Genomic DNA, 20,792 nt, shown 5'->3' with positions numbered 1-20,792 from the left:
TACTCTTATTTAAGGGTTAAAGTCTTAAAATGCCCAATGGAAAATGAGCCAATCTGGATTTTTTTTCCGATGGTATGTGTAGAAGATACATTCAAGTGCACTCTCTCATTGGTTAGGACTTCAGGAACTGGACTGAAGCTTTTACACATTAGATTAACTATCAGCAACTATCCATCCATCCATCCATCCATTTTCTAAGCCGCTTCTCCGTCAGGGTCGCGGGTATCAGCAACTATCAACTTGGAAATGATACACTGTTTGATTTTTAGTGGATGAATTAACTTTGTGAGAAAAATGTTACGTCTTGATATTTTAGCGGCTGTAAGTATGAACAAGTCAGGTGATTTACGGAAAATAGCAGATTTAAAGACAATTTATATATATATAAAGTATATCTGCTATCAGAAGAAAACCTCGTTTTTCAGTTTTTGACATAATTTGAAAAAAATCTCTTGCCCTTTACATCGTGTAGAAATTTCATGATAAATGGACCAAAACAAACGACCCAAAATGACTTTGAAAAGATTCTGGTTCCATTGACTTACATTAAAAGTAAAGTAGGTTTTTTCCCTCTTCTGTAAAGTTCCCATTTTGGAGATACAAGGTTTTCCATGGACAACAGTGATATGTTTAGTCTTATACAAGCTTCAAATAAAACCTGCAGTTGTTTTTCAAGCTACAAATGTCCATTTTTAACCTACAGTCAAAAGATACTAATAGAGTCCCATTGATGTGCTACCAAAAATATTATAGCAGAGGTGGTCTTTTAAGATTAAAACCACTTAAAATGTAGTAAACATGCTTGAAATGATAATGACAGATTATTTTAAACTTATTATTAGTTGCTAACATTTGCTAAGTTGGTGATGCTGGTTAGACAACAGTTTAGGTCTAGCTAGTTACAGTAGCAAGCTAGCTTTGCTAGATATTGATAAAAGCGCTTCAGAATCCTTGATCGCTGAAAGCATCAAAGTATTTCTTCCTGTAAGTGGAGGGGGACGCCTTATGTTTGTTTTCAGGCCACAGATTCCCTACATACATTCCCTTTATTAGGACACATTGTACATACATGGCATGGTGCATTCTGGGAAATGTAGTTCAGACATTTATACTCAGCGTTGGAATAGGTACTAAAAAATTAGTAGTTAGCTACTTTGTAGCTGCTTTCCCAAAAGTTGTAGCTGCTACAATTTAGATACTTTTCCAGAAAAAGTATTGGATACTTTTTAGATACTTTTTGAAAAGTAGTGGCTACCTTTTAGCTACTTTTTGAAAAGTAGTGGATACTTTTTAGCAACTTTTTGAAAGTAGTGGCTACTTTTTAGCTACTTTTTGAAAAGTAGTGGATACTTTCTAGCAACTTTTTGAAAAGTAGTGGCTACTTTTTAGCTACTTTTTGAAAAGTAGTGGATACTTTTTAGCAAATTTTTGAAAGTAGTGGCTACTTTTTAGCTACTTTTTGAAAAGTAATGGATACTTTTTAGCAAAATTTGAAATGTAGTAGCTACTTTTTAGCAACTTTTTGAAAAGTAGTGGATATTTTTAGCAACTTTTTGAAAGGTAGTGGCTCCTTTTTAGCAACTTTTTGAAAAGTAGTGCCTACTTTTAGCAACGTTTTCAAAAGTAGTGGCTACCTTTTAGCAACTTTTTGAAAAGTAGTGGCTACCTTTTAGCTACTTTTTGAAAAGTAGTGGATACTTTTTAGCAACTTTTTGAAAAGTAGTGGCTACTTTTTAGCTACTTTTTGAAAGGTAGTGGCTCCTTTTTAGCAACTTTTTGAAAAGTAGTGGCTACCTTTTAGCTACTTTTTGAAAAGTAGTGGATACTTTTTAGCAACTTTTTGAAAAGTAGTGGCTACTTTTTAGCTACTTTTTGAAAGGTAGTGGCTCCTTTTTAGCAACTTTTTGAAAAGTAGTGGATACTTTTTAGCAACTTTTTGAAAGGTAGTGGCTCCTTTTTAGCAACTTTTTGAAAAGTAGTGGCTACCTTTTAGCAACTTTTTGAAAAGTAGTGGCTACCCTTTAGCTACTTTCAAAATGCGATTGTCACTGTTTGTGAATCTCCACCTGACAGACCAAACAAGCCCAATTGACAGTGTCCAAGACACTGCAGATTATTTAAAACTTATTATTAGTTGCTAACATTTGCTAACTGGCTAATGCTGATTAGACGACAGGTTGTTTAGGTCTAGCTAACAGTAGCTAGCTAGCTTTGCTAGCCATCTACCCAGACAGCCAGGCAGCTGTTTATACTGTGCTGTCGGTAACTGAGTTAATAGTAGCATTTAATGCTACGTTAACATTATCATGATCTCGATCCGGTCAGTACTGACATCACTGTCATCACGCTAGCTGCCAATTCATGCTTGCTGCCTCTGCTAATGTTATGGCTGAATGACGATTATGGCCATAATTAAGTGAACTCCTTCTTGCCCTCCTTCCCTTCTCTACCCCGCTATTACCCTTTGGCCTCCTTTAAGGCCTTTGTTTGTTCTATGTACCTCATTATTTGTAAGTCGCTTTGGATAAAAGCGTCTGCTAAATGTAATGTAATGTAATAATGTAATGAAAATGACCAGTGGCTATACCCTGAAGGAGAGCTGAGAGGGGAGGCATGCTAAAGTGAATTGGCACTGCTCTTTACACCCATCACACCCCCTCAGATTCTCAGAGGAAAAGAATTAGACAAACTGTGTCACGATGATGAAATGAGCTGAGTGCATCTACTACCTGGGACACAGACATTCGCTCGCTTACATTTTATCACACCTGAAACACATAATTACTGCTTCCCTTGATTGGATCACGTTGTGAATGATTGAGTGATTTAGTCCTGCATGGCACATTATGCAATGGTATTAAAAGCACTTTCACAATGTTACGCAATGTTACTGAGCTCACAAATATGCGCATCAGTGTGCTTTTAGACTCATTTATTATACAGAGTTACACCATGTCCTGATGTCCAGAGAAGATTTTGATACTATTGCGGTTAATCTGATCACAGACGGTCAGACAATCTCTTTTATGCTTTCTCATTATTGAGCAGTGCGTGAAAATCCTTTCATTTTAGGATCAAACTTCAGGATATGTAACCTAAAAACCCGTTTTAAACCCAGTTAAAACACTCAGATCTGAGACTATACACTCACCGGCCACTTTATTAGACCTTTATTAGACACCTTGCTAGTAAAAGGTTGGACCCCCTTTTGCCTTCAGAACTGTCTTAATTCTTCATGTCAGACTTTCAACAAGGTGTTGGAAACGTTCCTCAGAGATTCTGGTTGGTTATTTGAGTTCCTGGTGTCTTTCTATCATCTGGAACCAGTCTGCCCATTCTCCTCTGACCTCTCACATCAACAAGGCGTTTTCGTCCACACAACTGACCGCTCACTGGATATTTCCTCTTTTTCGGACCGTTCTCTGTAAACCCTAGAGATGGTTCTGCGTGAAAATCCCAGCAGATCAGCAGTTTCTGAAATACTCAGACCAGCCCGTCTGGCACCAACAACCACGCCACGTTCAAAGCCCCTTAAATCCCCTTTCTTCCCCGTTCTGATGTTCGGTCTGCACTTCAGCAAGTTGTCTTGACCACCTCTACACGCCTAAATGCAGTGAGTTGCAGCCGTGTGATTGGCTGATTAGCTATTTCTGTTAACAAGCAGCTGTACCTAATAAAGTGGCCGGTAAGTGTATATAAGTACTATATACTTGGGTGTGTGCAACGCAGATGTGTATACATTATATATATATATACACACACACACATACTCACACATACATACACACACACACCAATCAGGCACAACATCATGACCACCTCCTTGTTTCTACACTCATTGTCCATCTGATCAGCTCCACTTACTGTATAGCTGCACTCTGTAGTTCTACAGTTACAGACTGTAGTCCATCTGTTTCTCTGATACTCTGTTACCCTGTACTTCAGTGGTCAGGACCCCCATGGACCCTCACAGAGCAGGTACTTTTTGGGTGGTGGGTCATTCTCAGCACTGCAGCAACACTGATGTGGTGGTGGTGGTGTGTTAGTGTGTGTTGTGCTGGTGCGAGTGGATCAGACACAGCAGTGCTGCTGGAGTTTTTAACACCTCAGTGTCACTGCTGGACTGAGAACAGTCCACCAACCAAAAATATCCAGCCAACAGCGTCCTGTGACCACTGATGAATGACCACTGATGAAAGCTATCCTCTCTGACCTTATATGGAAAGGAATTAAATCATATTTATTATACAACCGAATTTTGAATATACGGAGCCTATTTCAGTAAACGGAAGTGAAGAAGTCCACTCCAGTGAACAATGAGCTTTATTGACAGAACTTCATGGGTGTTGTTACCTCTTGTTGGAGGTGATGGGGATCCTCCAGTTCTTGATCTGACTCAGCTCTGTATCGGACACCTCGATGTCCAGAGGAAGACGAGGGATCCACACCTTCATCTCCAGCTGAGCGCTCAGGTAGCTATAGGTGAAGTTCACCAGCATCTGCACTCGGCCCTTCGTTTCTTTACCGTTCACGTAGACGAAATCACACCTGTCCGACACCTGAGGAGAAGAAAAGCAACATGAGCTTTCAATCCTATTTAAGATCACGGCTCCCGTCTAAGATCACGGCTCCCGTCTAAGATCACGGCTCTCGTCTAAGATCAGGCCTCCTGTCTAAGATCACTGCTCCCGCCTAAGATCACAGCTCACGTCTAAGATCACGGCTCCCGTCTAAGATCACGGCTCCCGTCTAAGATCATGGCTCCCGACTAAGATCGTGGCTCCCGTCTAAGATCACGGCTCCCGTCTAAGATCACGGCTCCCGTCTAAGATCATGGCTCCCGACTAAGATCGCGGCTCCCGCCTAAGATCACGGCTCTCGTCTAAGATCAGGCCTCCTGTCTAAGATCAGGCCTCCTGTCTAAGATCACGGCTCCCGTCTAAGATCACGGCTCCCGTCTAAGATCATGGCTCCCGACTAAGATCGCGGCTCCCGCCTAAGATCACGGCTCCCGTCTAAGATCATGGCTCCCGACTAAGATCAGGCCTCTCGTCTAAGATCACGGCTCCCGTCTAAGATCACGGCTCCCGCCTAAGATCACGGCTCCCGTCTAAGATCAGGCCTCCCGTCTAAGATCGCTGCTCCCGTCTAAGATCGTGGCTCCCGTCTAAGATCACGGCTCCCGTCTAAGATCACAGCTCCCGTCTAAGATCAGGCCTCCCGTCTAAGATCGCTGCTCCCGTCTAAGATCGCGGCTCCCGTCTAAGATCGCGGCTCCCGTCTAAGATCACGGCTCCCGTCTAAGATCGCGGCTCCCGTCTAAGATCACGGCTCCCGTCTAAGATCGCGGCTCCCGTCTAAGATCGCGGCTCCCGTCTAAGATCGCGGCTCCCGTCTATGATCGCGGCTCCCGTCTAAGATCGCGGCTCCCGTCTAAGATCGCGGCTCCCGTCTAAGATCGCGGCTCCCGTCTATGATCGCGGCTCCCGTCTAAGATCGCATCTCCCGTCTAAGATCGCGGCTCCCGTCTAAGATCACGGCTCCCGTCTAAGATCAGGCCTCCCGTCTAAGATCGCTGCTCCCGTCTAAGATCGCGGCTCCCGTCTAAGATCACGGCTCCCGTCTAAGATCGCGGCTCCCGTCTAAGATCACGGCTCCCGTCTAAGATCGCGGCTCCCGTCTAAGATCGCGGCTCCCGTCTAAGATCGCGGCTCCCGTCTATGATCGCGGCTCCCGTCTAAGATCGCGGCTCCCGTCTAAGATCGCGGCTCCCGTCTAAGATCGCGGCTCCCGTCTATGATCGCGGCTCCCGTCTAAGATCACATCTCCCGTCTAAGATCGCGGCTCCCGTCTAAGATCACGGCTCCCGTCTAAGATCGCGGCTCCCGACTAAGATCGCGGCTCCCGACTAAGATCGCGGCTCCCGACTAAGATCGCGGCTCCTGTCTAAGATCACGGCTCTCGTCTAAGATCAGGCCTCCTGTCTAAGATCAGGCCTCCTGTCTAAGATCACGGCTCCCGTCTAAGATCGCGGCTCCCGTCTAAGATCACGGCTCCCGTCTAAGATCGCGGCTCCCGTCTATGATCACGGCTCCCGTCTAAGATCACATCTCCCGTCTAAGATCGCGGCTCCCGTCTAAGATCACGGCTCCCGTCTAAGATCACATCTCCCGTCTAAGATCACGGCTCCCGTCTAAGATCGCGGCTCCCGTCTAAGATCGCGGCTCCCGACTAAGATCGCGGCTCCTGTCTAAGATCGCGGCTCCCGCCTAAGATCACGGCTCCCGTCTAAGATCACAGCTCCCGTCTAAGATCAGGCCTCCCGTCTAAGATCGCGGCTCCCGTCTAAGATCACGGCTCCCGTCTAAGATCGCGGCTCTCGTCTAAGATCACATCTCCCGTCTAAGATCGCGGCTCCCGTCTAAGATCGCGGCTCCCGTCTAAGATCGCGGCTCCCGTCTAAGATCGCGGCTCTCGTCTAAGATCACATCTCCCGTCTAAGATCGCGGCTCCCGTCTAAGATCGCGGCTCCCGTCTAAGATCGCGGCTCCCGTCTAAGATCGCGGCTCCCGTCTAAGATCACATCTCCCGTCTAAGATCGCGGCTCCCGCCTAAGATCGCGGCTCCCGTCTAAGATCGCGGCTCCCGTCTAAGATCGCGGCTCCCGTCTAAGATCGCGGCTCCCGTCTAAGATCACATCTCCCGTCTAAGATCGCGGCTCCCGTCTAAGATCACGGCTCCCGTCTAAGATCGCGGCTCCCGTCTAAGATCACATCTCCCGTCTAAGATCACGGCTCCCGTCTTTTTTTTTACAAACAATATAAAGGCCAACATGTGTTTTCAAATTCTGTCAAAAACTGAAAACCGACAAAAATGGAGATACAAGGCTTTGTACTGACAACAGCTGAGCCAGATATTACAAACAATAGAGGGAACATATACATAATAGGCCTAATACAAAATCATTCTGTTGAAATTATTTATAATATTGCTCTTAACATTATTCATTAGACTGATTTACAAGGCATAATGAAATACAGGAATGAAGGGAAAGGAAATAAGTTGCACTGAGTGTAAATTAGTGGTGAAAGTGTGGCACTTTGTGTAAAATTGAAAGTAAGTTAACACGTCCTCTACAGAGAACACACTTTTTTATTTTATACTGGAACAAATTATACAACGTGCAAAAATGATGGTACATTTAAATATTTGATGTTTTTTTCCCCCAAATACACTAAACTCAGCAAATAAACAGAAATTGTTCACTGAAAATTGCAAACAAAAACCATATTTAAGGTTGTGTATATGTATATGTTGCTGACTCTGTCCTAGATTGGTTACAGCTGTATAACCAGCATTATATATAATATTGCTGTTAAAATGATTTGCTAACTAATTTACATAGAATAACGAGCAAAAGAAAAAAAATGGACAGTGGGAGGTAAATAAGTGGTGAAAAAGTGGCATTTTGCGTAATATTCAGTGGAAGATGCTGAAATCCAGTGGGCCGCCAGTGGCCCCCTATCTGGGAAGCTAAATGGCTAATGTTGAATTGACATCCTATGCTGAGGTCAGAGGGGGCATTTTCCCTACTTGGAGGCGTGAAGTCCCAAGATATGAGCTTCAAAGGCTGCCTGAGCTTCTATTACCTGGTAGCTTCAGTGGGAAAAAGAAGCTTCAGATGCCAAACACGTCTTTCCTGATGATGCATATGTTTTGTTTTTGTTTTCTTCTTTCAAATATGTTAAACTGAGCAAATAAATATGCAAATATCTGCATTAAAATCTGCAGACGAATGCCATGTTTATCTCCAAAATGGTCACTTTACAGGAGAAGGAAAAAACCTCCTTTACTTTGAATGTAAGTCAATGGAACCAGAATTTTTTCCAAGTCATTTTTGGCCGTTTCTTTTGATCCAATCGTCATGAAATTCACGGCAAGTATAAAGGAAAGCAGGCATTTTCAAATTACCTTAAAAACTGAAAAACGACAAAAATGGACATGCTGACCAGAAGCCTGATCCTAACCCTAAGCATCCTTTACCGGGTAGCCCTACAGCCTCAGTGCTAAAAGGAGGCAAACTTCAGACGCCACACGTCACAAGTTTATTTGCTTCTAGGTACATCGGGGGGGATTTGTTCTATCAGAGCTTGGATAGAAGAAAAAACAGTGTAAAACCACTGCATTACATCTAAGCTGTTGCACATTAACTTTTAATTAGCACTTTCAGAATAAATCACATTTATAAACCCGAAATTATAGCCGGACTCTAATTACATGTGAAGCTTAACGGAGGTTTAACTGTCAGCTACATAAAGCAAATCACATCACATCCCGTATACACGGCCTCCCCCTCCTCCACGAGGAAAAACGCAGATCAGCAATCAATTCCACAAAGCCAGGGCGCTGAATAACTGCTAATAAGTTATGAGATAAAGAGCTTTCCATGCCCCACTAGCTGCACGCTAACCTGATTGTACATGGTAATCAGGCCGAAAACGCACTAAAGCACGGCTAATGAACTGAAACACTGATCTCCGGGCGAGCGGCGTGATCACATATAGCTCGGCAAATTTATGCTAATTCAATATCGGGCCCTGCGAACTTAGGCGGGCCCACATTCCTCTCTCCCTGCATTTGAAATGGGAATGTAACCTTGGCATGTTAGCTGTCAGCTCTGAGAAATACAGCACGCGTAACCCTGGGACGTACAAAGGCTCTTCACAGCCTGAGCTTAAACATTCGCTCAGAGATGCAGCACGCTCAGAGAGAAGCTGGGCTCTGGGCCTTGGGTCATTCCTGGGAGATCTAGCAAAAAAAAGCCCCAAAGAACCTAAAAAAACCTGAGTAAGCAGGCCAGTAGAGTGGACAGATGTATGCGTTTGCATGTCTGTGCGTTTCCATGCGATGCGAGTGACCCACTGGCTCCGCTCCCTTTAATGGGTTATTGGTTTTGAAGAGCTCTAATCCTCTGTGGGACGCGCAAGCGCACACTAAGCCGCTCGAACTGTCAAGTGTGTCTTGCATATTATTGTGTATGAATGCATAAAAGGGATTAATCCCTTCACGCTTAGTTTTTTATTTATCACAATACCAATATTTAATTATGAATAATCATTTTTTTAAATAAGTATATATAGATAGAGTAGATGTAGTGTATAAACACTCAAACTTATTTACATTTTATTTCAATTTAAACCTACAGTTTACTCCCCGGCCCACAAAGTCTTGAGCAGAAGTTTGGGTGCCCCGGTCCAGTCACCTGGTTTTCTTTTTGTTGTAATGCAAACTTACTGTTTATTTGCTAAAAATATGTGAAAAATCCGCAGACAAATGCCATGTTTATCTCCAAAATGATAACTTTACAGGAGAAGGACTAAACCTCCTTTACTTGTAATGCAAGTCAATGGAACCAGAATTTTTTCCAAGTCATTTTTGGCCGTTTCTTTTGGTCCATTTGTCATCAAATTTACACTAAATATAAAGGACAACAGGCATTTTCAAATTATGCTAAAAACTGAAAAATGATAAAAATGGACATACGAGGTTTTGTCGAACAGCTGTATATGAATGGATGAGGCACAATACAGAGCAGCCATCAGAATCAGAAAAAAAAACATATTTGCATATTTAATTTAAGGTTAAAAAGAAATATAATGTAAAATATCTTTAATACAAGTTAAATATAAACAAAAACATGATGTCCTTAACTGGACACAACGTAGGAATATTAGAATTAATGACCTCTTCTTCTGTATTTACAAACCCAAATGTGGATTGAAAGCTTACAGTCTGCACTTTCCACACGATTTCTCCATTTGTTTCAATGAGACTCGAGTTCCTATCAGTTTGCTTCTGTAATTGCCAACAACGTAAGTGACTTTAAAGGATTAAAAATCATTCCACAACAACCAAATGTGAGTACAGACCACAGACTGACCTCCTGCTCCCTTCATGGACGACGCTGATGGTCTGAACAAGCCGTACTAGGCTGCACGTACTAATGAATCGGCCTACTCACCCTGCTGGACAAAGCAGTACAGACCAGCATGAGTTCCCTGCTCATTTTGAGCTGGTTTATGCTGCTCACCCAGCATGAGTATCCAGGTTGACCAGCACACCACCATTTCGTAAAGAGTTGAAAATGTTCGCTGCCCTTTAAGTGCTAAAATGTCACGATGAACTGACCAAATCATGATGAACTGAACAATATAAAAGCTCCATGAATTGACCAATACAAGCTTTTTTGCTTGGGGAAAAATGTATTTCCATTATCCTTCTTTGAAAGTTAAGAAAAGTCCTTTCTTCTGCTGTAAAGTTACCATTGTGGCCATGCTGCTTTTTCTAGCTGGGCACTGACGGATGCATGATCGATAAACACATAGATGGATGAAGATATGGATGGATGGATGGATGGATGGCTGGGTGGATGAACACATGAATAGATGGATAGATAGTTGGATGCATGTATAGATGGTTGTATGTATGGATGAATGAATGGATGGGTGGATGAACAAATAAATGGATGAACACACAGATAGACCGAAAAAAAAACATTTGCCCTAGGCATCTATACCTAGTGCTGTAAAACGGTGGGCCTGGGCCGAAGCTACACAGTTAGGCCTGGGCCGAAGCTAAACAGTTAGACCAGGGCCGAAGCTACACAGTTAGGCCAGGGCCGAAGCTACACAGTTAGACCAAGGCCGAAGCTAAACAGTTAGACCAGGGCCGAAGCTAAACAGTTAGACCAGGGCCGAAGCTACACAGTTAGGCCAGGGCCGAAGCTAAACAGTTAGGCCTGGGCCGAAGCTAAACAGTTAGGCCTGGGCCGAAGCTAAACAGTTAGGCCTGGGCCGAAGCTAAACAGTTAGACCAGGGCCGAAGCTACACAGTTAGGCCAGGGCCGAAGCTACACAGTTAGACCAAGGCCGAAGCTACACAGTTAGACCAAGGCCGAAGCTACACAGTTAGGCCAGGGCCGAAGCTAAACAGTTAGACCAAGGCCGAAGCTACACAGTTAGGCCAGGGCCGAAGCTAAACAGTTAGGCCTGGGCCGAAGCTAAACAGTTAGGCCTGGGCCGAAGCTAAACAGTTAGGCCTGGGCCGAGGCTAAACAGTTAGGCCTGGGCCGAAGCTAAACAGTTAGGCCTGGGCCGAAGCTAAACAGTTAGGCCTGGGCCGAGGCTAAACAGTTAGGCCTGGGCCGAAGCTAAACAGTTAGGCCTGGGCCGAAGCTAAACAGTTAGACCAGGGCCGAAGCTACACAGTTAGGCCTGGGCCGAAGCTAAACAGTTAGACCAGGGCCGAAGCTAAACAGTTAGACCAGGGCCGAAGCTAAACAGTTAGACCAGGGCCGAAGCTAAACAGTTAGACCAGGGCCGAAGCTACACAGTTAGGCCTGGGCCGAAGCTAAACAGTTAGACCAGGGCCGAAGCTACACAGTTAGGCCTGGGCCGAAGCTAAACAGTTAGACCAGGGCCGAAGCTAAACAGTTAGACCAGGGCCGAAGCTACACAGTTAGGCCTGGGCCGAAGCTAAACAGTTAGGCCTGGGCCGAAGCTAAACAGTTAGGCCTGGGCCGAAGCTAAACAGTTAGGCCTGGGCCGAAGCTAAACAGTTACACCAGGGCCGAAGCTACACAGTTAGGCCAGGGCCGAAGCTACACAGTTAGACCAGGGCCGAAGCTAAACAGTTAGACCAGGGCCGAAGCTACACAGTTAGGCCAGGGCCGAAGCTACACAGTTAGACCAGGGCCGAAGCTAAACAGTTAGACCAGGGCCGAAGCTAAACAGTTAGACCAAGGCCGAAGCTAAACAGTTAGGCCTGGGCCGAAGCTAAACAGTTAGGCCTGGGCCGAAGCTAAACAGTTAGGCCTGGGCCGAAGCTAAACAGTTAGACCAGGGCCGAAGCTACACAGTTAGACCAGGGCCGAAGCTACACAGTTAGGCCTGGGCCGAAGCTAAACAGTTAGGCCTGGGCCGAAGCTAAACAGTTAGGCCTGGGCCGAAGCTAAACAGTTAGACCAAGGCCGAAGCTAAACAGTTAGACCAGGGCCGAAGCTACACAGTTAGGCCAGGGCCGAAGCTACACAGTTAGGCCAGGGCCGAAGCTAAACAGTTAGGCCAGGGCCGAAGCTAAACAGTTAGGCCAGGGCCGAAGCTAAACAGTTAGGCCTGGGCCGAAGCTAAACAGTTAGGCCTGGGCCGAAGCTAAACAGTTAGGCCTGGGCCGAAGCTAAACAGTTAGACCAGGGCCGAAGCTACACAGTTAGACCAGGGCCGAAGCTACACAGTTAGGCCTGGGCCGAAGCTAAACAGTTAGGCCTGGGCCGAAGCTAAACAGTTAGGCCTGGGCCGAAGCTAAACAGTTAGACCAGGGCCGAAGCTAAACAGTTAGACCAGGGCCGAAGCTACACAGTTAGGCCAGGGCCGAAGCTACACAGTTAGACCAGGGCCGAAGCTACACAGTTAGGCCTGGGCCGAAGCTAAACAGTTAGGCCTGGGCCGAAGCTAAACAGTTAGGCCTGGGCCGAAGCTACACAGTTAGGCCTGGGCCGAAGCTAAACAGTTAGACCAGGGCCGAAGCTACACAGTTAGGCCAGGGCCGAAGCTACACAGTTAGACCAGGGCCGAAGCTACACAGTTAGGCCTGGGCCGAAGCTACACAGTTAGGCCTGGGCCGAAGCTAAACAGTTAGGCCTGGGCCGAAGCTAAACAGTTAGGCCTGGGCCGAAGCTAAACAGTTAGACCAGGGCCGAAGCTACACAGTTAGGCCAGGGCCGAAGCTACACAGTTAGGCCTGGGCCGAAGCTACACAGTTAGGCCTGGGCCGAAGCTACACAGTTAGGCCTGGGCCGAAGCTAAACAGTTAGGCCTGGGCCGAAGCTAAACAGTTAGGCCTGGGCCGAAGCTAAACAGTTAGACCAGGGCCGAAGCTACACAGTTAGGCCAGGGCCGAAGCTACACAGTTAGGCCAGGGCCGAAGCTACACAGTTAGGCCTGGGCCGAAGCTACACAGTTAGGCCTGGGCCGAAGCTAATATAAAATATACATTTTTACAAGTCTACTGCTTCAGTTTTTATAATGGCAATTTGCATATACTCCAGAATGTTATAAAGAGTGATCAGCTTAACAGCAATTAATTGCAAAGTCAATATTTGCCTAGAAAATGAACTTTATCCCCCAAAACACATTTCAACTTCATTGCAGCCCTGCCTTAAAAGGACCAGCTAACATCGTTTCAGTGATTGCTCCATTAACACAGGTGTGGGTGTTGATGAGGACAGGGCTGGAGATCAATCTGTCATGATTAAGTAAGAATGACACCACTGGACACTTTAAAAGGAGGCTGGTGCTTGGCATCATTGTTTCTCTTCTGTTAACCATGGTTACCTCTAAAGAAACATGTGCAGTCATCATTGCACTGCACGAAAATGGCCTAACAGAGAAGAGTATCGCAGCTAGAAAGATTGCACCTCAGTCAACAATCTATCACATCATCAAGAACTTCAAGGAGAGGAGGTTCCATTGTTGCCAAAAAGGCTCCAGGGCGCCCAAGAAAGACCAGCAAGCGCCAGGAACGTCTCTTAAAAGTGTTTCAGCTACGGGATCGGGCTACCAGCAGTGCAGAGCTTGCTCAGGAATGGCAGCAGGCAGGTGTGAGTGCATCTGCACGCACTGTGAGGCGGAGACTCTTGGAGCAAGGCCTGGTCTCAAGGAGGGCAGCAAAGAAGCCACTTCTCTCCAGAAAAAACATCAGGGACAGACTGATATTCTGCAAAAGGTACAGGGAGTGGACTGCTGAGGACTGGGGTAAAGTCATTTTCTCTGATGAATCCCCTTTCCGATTGTTTGGGAGATCTGGAAAACAGCTTGTTCGGAGAAGACGAGGTGAGCGCTACCACCAGTCTTGTCTCGTGCCAACTGTAAAGCATCCTGAAACCATTCATGTGTGGGGTTGCTTCTCAGCCAAGGGAATCGGCTCTCTCGCAGTCTTGCCTAAAAACACAGCCATGAATAAAGAATGGTACCAGAATGTCCTCCGAGAGCAACTTCTCCCAACCGTCCAAGAGCAGTTTGGTGATCAACAATGCCTTTTCCAGCATGATGGAGCACCTGGCCATAAAGCAAAGGTGATAACTAAATGGCTCAGGGAACAAAACATAGAGATTTTGGGTCCATGGCCTGGAAACTCCCCAGATCTTAGTCCCATTGAGAACTTGTGGTCAATCATCAAGAGACGGGTGGACAAACAAAAACCTACAAATTCTGACAAAATGCAAGCATTGATTGTGCAAGAATGGACTGCTATCAGTCAGGATTTGGTCCAGAAGTTGACTGAGAGCATGCCAGGGAGAATTGCAGAGGTCCTGAATAAGAAGGGTCAACACTGCAAATATTGACTTGCTGCATTAACTCATTCTAACAGTCAATAAAAGCTTTTGTTACTCATAATATGATTGCAATTATATTTCTGTGATTAAAAACATCTGACAAACACACATAAAAACAGGGCAGCAGATCATGTGAAAATATAATATTTGTGTCATTCTCAAAACTTTTGGCCATGACTGTACATTAATAAAATAACACAAAGAGCGTCTGAGATTTTTGGCTCTCAGCAGTAAATCGTGAGCATATAGTGATATGTGGAGATCATAAAACACATGTTCTGTTTATCTGAGGGAACTTTTACAAAAAAAAAAAGATTTATTTTCATGCAGTTACTGGATAATTTGCCTTATGATTTGGGCGTGTAAAGTCAGATGGAAAAACCGAAATATACCCACGGGCTAGACCCAGTACAGATCTTGGCTGACCCACCACAGTGTTATGAGGAAAACTATATAAATGAATGTTTTTTCAAATGATTTCTTTCAGCTTCCTGAAGGCTTTCACAATTATTCTCTCAATCTTTCTCTCTCGCTCTTTCTCCATTCTTCTCTCTGTGAATCCCACTCTCGCGGCTACCGCAGCCTTGGTAAACATCGCAGCTCTAGAAGCTAAATTTTATTTCCACTTCCTAAAACACAACCAAATAAAGTCCCGCAAACGGGGCTTCAAAGCCGGAGCGGTTTGAAGTGCAGATTTCCGCTGCTGTCTAGACTGACTCTCATCTCTAAAGTGACTGAAGCCCGCCTTGCATTTGATCTGTCTCACCACCCCCCCCCGGCTCGTCCCCTGCTTATCTCTCTTCCTGTGATCAAGGCCGAGTGTGTCAAACACTCCAGATAAACTCGAAGACAAAAACGAACATCGCTGGTTCGCTCAAACGAGCCTTGAATCTGTCGAAGTGCATCCAGAGGGAGAAGGATTCTAGACATCCGGAACATACAGAAACAAGAGTATATGACTCTATACGTCTGCTGTACTGTAACCATGTAATATTTAAACTCAAATTCTGTAGAAGAAATTCAGTAACACTTAACAGTGACACTGCTGTACGATTATTTGATATACTATGTGACCAAAAGCATGTGGACACCTGACCATCACAAAAACATGAGCTTGTTGGACGTCCCATTCCAAACCATGGGCATTAATATGGAGTTGGCCCTCCACTCTTCTGGGAAGGCTTTCCACAACATCAAGTCAAAAGAGCATGTTTGAGGTCGGGCACTGATGTTGGATGAGGCCTGGCTCACAATTGATGTTCCAGTTCGTCCCAAAGGTGTTCAGTGGGGTTGAGGTCAGGGCTCTGTGCAGGCTACTAGAGTTCCTCCACACCAAATTCATCATGAGGGTGAGTGTGCACAGCGTTGTAGAGCATGAAGCTCAATGGTGGTCAAAACAGCCCAGAAGGCTGGCAAGCAGTGGGCACCTGATCAAGGCAGAAGAAGCAGAAGTAGTGCTATGTTTAAAGTCACTGAGCTCTTCAGTACAACCTATTCAACTGCCAGTGTTTGCTTATGGAGATATACACCTGCAAGCAATGGGTGCAATGGGTGTGGCTGAAACACCTGACCTCAATAATCACCAAGGATATTTTTGGCCATATGGTGTAGTTTCAATTTTATAAATGGTAAAAAGAAACTTTTCACTTTTCACTTTTGGTCAACCAGGCTGACGTGCCACACTAGATAACAGTCAATGTTCCAGCTCTTTCCCCAAAATATTAGATGTGCGTCCAGGACATGCGCATACAAAAATATGCTAGAAATGATTTCTAATGTTTTACAATGAGATTATAGCAGTAGAATCATTGTAATGTCAGCTGTATGTCACTTTGCTGTTGGCTCTTGAATGATTTTGTGAATAAAGCATGGCCAGTGTAATGCAGTGTTATGCAAACTCTTTAAGGTAAATAAGACATTTGCAGTGGATTTTCCTGCACTGTCCCAGCGTAATAACCGTGTCGGTCGGTATGGAAGAAGCAGCCGCTCCACATGCGGGTTGACTGACGCTGCTTAGCGGAGCGGTGCAGTCTAAAGAAGAGAAAAAACCTCAGAGCTAAACTCTCAGGCTAAGAAGCTTAGCGGGTATTTTGGAGTCTCAAGCTTTCACATATCTGATCAGGAAACGCTCAAAACACAATGAAGGCTTCACAGGGCTTAACCCAGTGTGAAGCCACAGGGCACAAAAAAGATATCGATAAACATCACAATTCCAGGATGAGCTCAATTTCAGCAAACCCGCTGGTTTCGAGTGTAAAGGTATAATCTCATCCTCCACTGTCAGAGAGCAGATGGTCCCACACAATGGAGCTGCACATGCAGCACACCGGGCACATACAGTAGATGTGCATGGAATTAGTGAAACTTAAAGCCTGGGATGGATTAAAAGAGGGCAAAATGATGCCAGATGTACAAGTGAACAAATGGGAGGATGGCTGGTGAGATGGATAGACGGATGGATGTTTGACAAACACATAGATGGATGAAGATATAGACGGACGGATGGATGAATGGCTGGCTGGGTGGATGCATGTATAGATGGGTGTATGCATGGCTGGATGGATAGACAGTTGTATGTACTCTATGTATGGATGGATGGATGGACGAATTGATGGATGGCTGGGTGGATGAACACATAAATGGATGGATAGATGGATAGACCAATGGATGGATGGGTGGATGAATGGATGAGCACATGAACAGATGGATGGAGGAATGGATGGATGTATAGCTGGTTGTATATATGAATAGAGCTCCACTTACTATATAGCTGAACTCTGTAGTTCTACAGTTACAGACTGTAGTCCATCTGTTTCTCTGATACTCTGTTACCCTGTTCTTCAGTGGTCAGGACCCCCATGGACCCTCACAGAGCAGATACTATTTGGGGGGTGGATCATTCTCAGCACTGCTGAGAATGATCCACCACCTAAATAGTACCTGCTCAGTTTTGAGTTTATTGAGTTTATTTCTGAGCTGAAGTCCCAGCTGTCAGTCTCACTCAGGTGAATGGCAGCAGACAGGGACTTGGTGGGTGGAGTTAAAGCTCTTCACACAGAGCCATATCTGGGGCTGTCACTTCACCGTGTACAACTGTCATACTCTATCCACTCTGCAGCCTGATGGACTTTACCCAGAACGCGTGTGACAACTTCACCGCAACTTTCAAAAGACCTTCCAGCACTCAGAACAAGAGCACACTCAACCGCCAGACGACGACAGACTCTCACCGACTTCTGGACTCGGACAGGGACAGGTTGACCCTCACAGTTCAGATAACTTTGAGAAGACCTTAAAGAACTTCTGCCCCCAGAAACACTCACTCTAAATCACTCCACCACACTCAGTCCTGTCTCTTCGCCTTGGGTCAAACACCACTCAGTCTCGAGTGATCATCCACTGTGCCTTTCAACGAATTGTGAAAAAAAAACCAAACTTGAACCTGACTTGACTCCAGCTGTGGCGGCGGTAAACATGATGCTGAACTCCAAGGAGATGTGAAAGTTTTACTGATGCCACTAACAACTCTTTTAATAATCTGTCTCAGTTCTGTAGTAAATACAAATTTAGAGACCATCACATTGCACAAGGTTCTCCTAAAGAGAACCTAAAACTAGATTTGAATGTGATTTGTAGGGCTGTCAAATGATTGCAATGAATAATAGTGATTAATCGCATTTGTTTGTTGAAGTCTATCAAGATTAAGCAGCGTATCTGACCCTAAAGAACGTTTGCACTGAAATATGCATATTTGGAATTGCATATGTCAGAGCAAGAGGCTCAAATTCTCATTGAATGTTCACTCCACTTTAAATAGGGAATCGGCTGCATTAAGCTTGACTGGAAATTCCCTTTCACTGGAACTAAAGTTGTCTACCTTGTCTCCAATGCTAACATTACTAATATCACTGATTGTGCCACAGTCCTTAAAGTATTCAGCATGTGCAACAAACAAAAACGTCCCTTTAAAGCCCCTCTCTACTCATTTTCATCATTTTATCCTAACTATTATGTTTCAGGATGTTTTAATTATGAACTGGCAGTGTCTTGGTCTTTTATGTTGACAGATTTTTAAATGACTTTTTCTGTTAGATTTGAGTAATGCGGGACCAAATTTGCCAAAAGTGACATCAGATGAGCTGGAGGTTAGGGAACCGGCCCTGTGACCAGAAGGTCGCCGGTTCAATCCCCAGGGCTGACAGTACATGACTTGAGCAAGACACCTAACCCCCAACTGCTCCCCGGGCGCTGCGGATTGGGCTGCCCACCGCTCCAGGCAAGTGTGCTTACTGCCCCCTAGTGTGTGTGTGCTCACTAGTGTGTATGTGGTGTTTCACTTCATGGGTGGGTTAAATGCAGAGGTGAAATTTCCCCGTTGTGGGACTAATAAGGGTCTATTAATCTTAATAAAACGAATGAAGTCATTTGAAACCATGTTGACAGGGGCTTACGCCCAACGTCAAGTTATAAAATGGCCTAAAACCTGAGTTACTGTCTTGTGCAGTAGCACACTTGTGCTTCTGTAGCACAGCATTATATCGTTTAGCCTCACTGCTTTGACAGAATGAATTGATTCACATTTTCAGTCATTAGTGATGTTACCCAGCATGCAAGTACATCATATAACCTTTGGGAATCCCTGTGGTTTCACCCAATCCCGGCTGCTAGCCTAGCCACTGAGCTATAGGCTTATAAGCGAAACCAAGCTCGCACTAGTGTACCTCGACTGACGAACACGATCATGAAAAACAGTGGTTCCATCTTTATTCAACACAAAAATGGACATTTCTTTAGTCAAAGGAGCCAAACTAAGGTTACATCTAGATGGCCAGATAGCATAAAGTTAGCTACATGGCTAACTTTAGCCTGTCGTCCTTAACTGACAAGTCATTTCTAGCATTTTTGTACCCAGTTCTCTCCACTGAAATGATGTTTTCACCAGCAAATGGATTAAAAAATACACATTTCGAAAGAGTCCATCCCTAAAAATCCAACCCAGACGCAGCTTCTCTAAAGTTCCTCCACCCTTCATACATCATCAGAAGTGGGTCCTTAAATGAGAAAATTGCCCTCTAGAGATGAATTCGGTACCAGTTTAGGAAGGCTTGGGCTTGTCCTTTTAAAGCAATATGAATGATTATACTATTAATCATGTGTAATAAAAACGGTTGTAGCCTGGTTAGCCTTGGATTTTTCTCCTTGGCAAGTTTCTCTGTAAAGTTGGTTGATGGCTCTGAATCTGGTTGGTAGACCAGGTGGCTAAACATTATTCTACACTGGAAATGCTGGAATGTTCTCATACCTCCTCACGCACCACAGATAATAGATCTCATAGCATGACCTTCAAAAAAAAATACTCCTTTTCCATCACGACTGAATCCATAGATCAACCTCTTGGCTCTCATCAGGACCTACCGTTGCATTCTGATAGGTTTCAATGGCTTGAATGGCACACATGCCTGGAAATATCCATAGGTATCTATGCCATTCATTCTGAGATTCTCTTTAAATGTTCATGAACGAGTGTTGTTCTCCTGTGCCTTACAGGTTCCTGCATGCACGGTGAAGTGCTCCCGTAACCTTCGTAATTTTTCAAGTGCCTCTCGCTTTGGAAGAAGTGACGGTGTTATCGATTATTAACTGGCCAGCTCCGTTTTTCAATGGACCACAATGAGGACGAAAGCAACCTTCACGCTACTTCAGTCTCTTTTTTCATTCACTCAGTACCTTCAGCACGTCCTCATCTGTTGAGCTGCAGTCTGTGAAGTCCGAGACATCAGTAACGGATCCGTCCGTCTCCACGGCGACTGTTCTGACTGGCACAACCACCCGCTTACCGGTCAACACCGCTGTGTTCATCAGCTCAGTGTCCTGCAGACAGAGATCAAAGGGCTCAATCTCAGCCATGTACAACACCATATACAGGTTTAATGATGTTAAAGAGTTTAATGGCGTTCAGAGTCAAGGCATTGACTCTTTCCTCAATTCAACATTCATCACTTTTTTCATTCAAAACTATGAAAATGAAATCATATAGTTTACATTCTACAGCACATATAACACTACAAACGGAAGATATTAACATACACACTATATGGAGAAAAGTATTGGGACACGCCACTTAATCACTGAATTCAGGTGTTTCATTCAGTCCCATTAACACAGGTGCATAAACTCAAGCAGCTAGCCATGCAGTCTGCCTTTACAAGCATTTGTGAAAGGATGGGTCGTTCTAAAGAGCTCACTGAAGAGCTCACTGGGTCTGTAATGGGAGGTCACTTTTATAACAAATCAGTTTGTGGAATTTCTTCCCTTCTAGATCTTCCACGATCAACTGTGAATGATATTATTGAAAAGTGGCAGCATTTAGGAACCACAATAACGCAGCCATCAAGTGTCC

General features: G+C 44.7%; 1 protein-coding gene across 1 annotated transcript in view; it reads right to left on the bottom strand.

Annotated features, from left to right (window-relative positions):
• The window catches only part of LOC108442518 (transmembrane protein 132C), a 94,486-nt gene that overhangs the window by 3,884 nt on the left and 69,810 nt on the right, over positions 1-20,792 (bottom strand). The window contains exons 5-6 of the mRNA XM_017722595.2: positions 20,120-20,263; positions 4,354-4,559 (exon numbers count right to left, since the gene is read on the bottom strand). Coding sequence (XP_017578084.2) covers positions 4,354-4,559; positions 20,120-20,263 — 350 coding nt within the window. The remainder of the gene's footprint in view (positions 1-4,353; positions 4,560-20,119; positions 20,264-20,792) is intronic.

The sequence above is a fragment of the Pygocentrus nattereri genome, chromosome 29 (genome assembly GCF_015220715.1).
Source record: "Pygocentrus nattereri isolate fPygNat1 chromosome 29, fPygNat1.pri, whole genome shotgun sequence".
NCBI lineage: Eukaryota > Metazoa > Chordata > Actinopteri > Characiformes > Serrasalmidae > Pygocentrus > Pygocentrus nattereri.
This window is presented reverse-complemented; position numbering and strand designations above follow the sequence as displayed.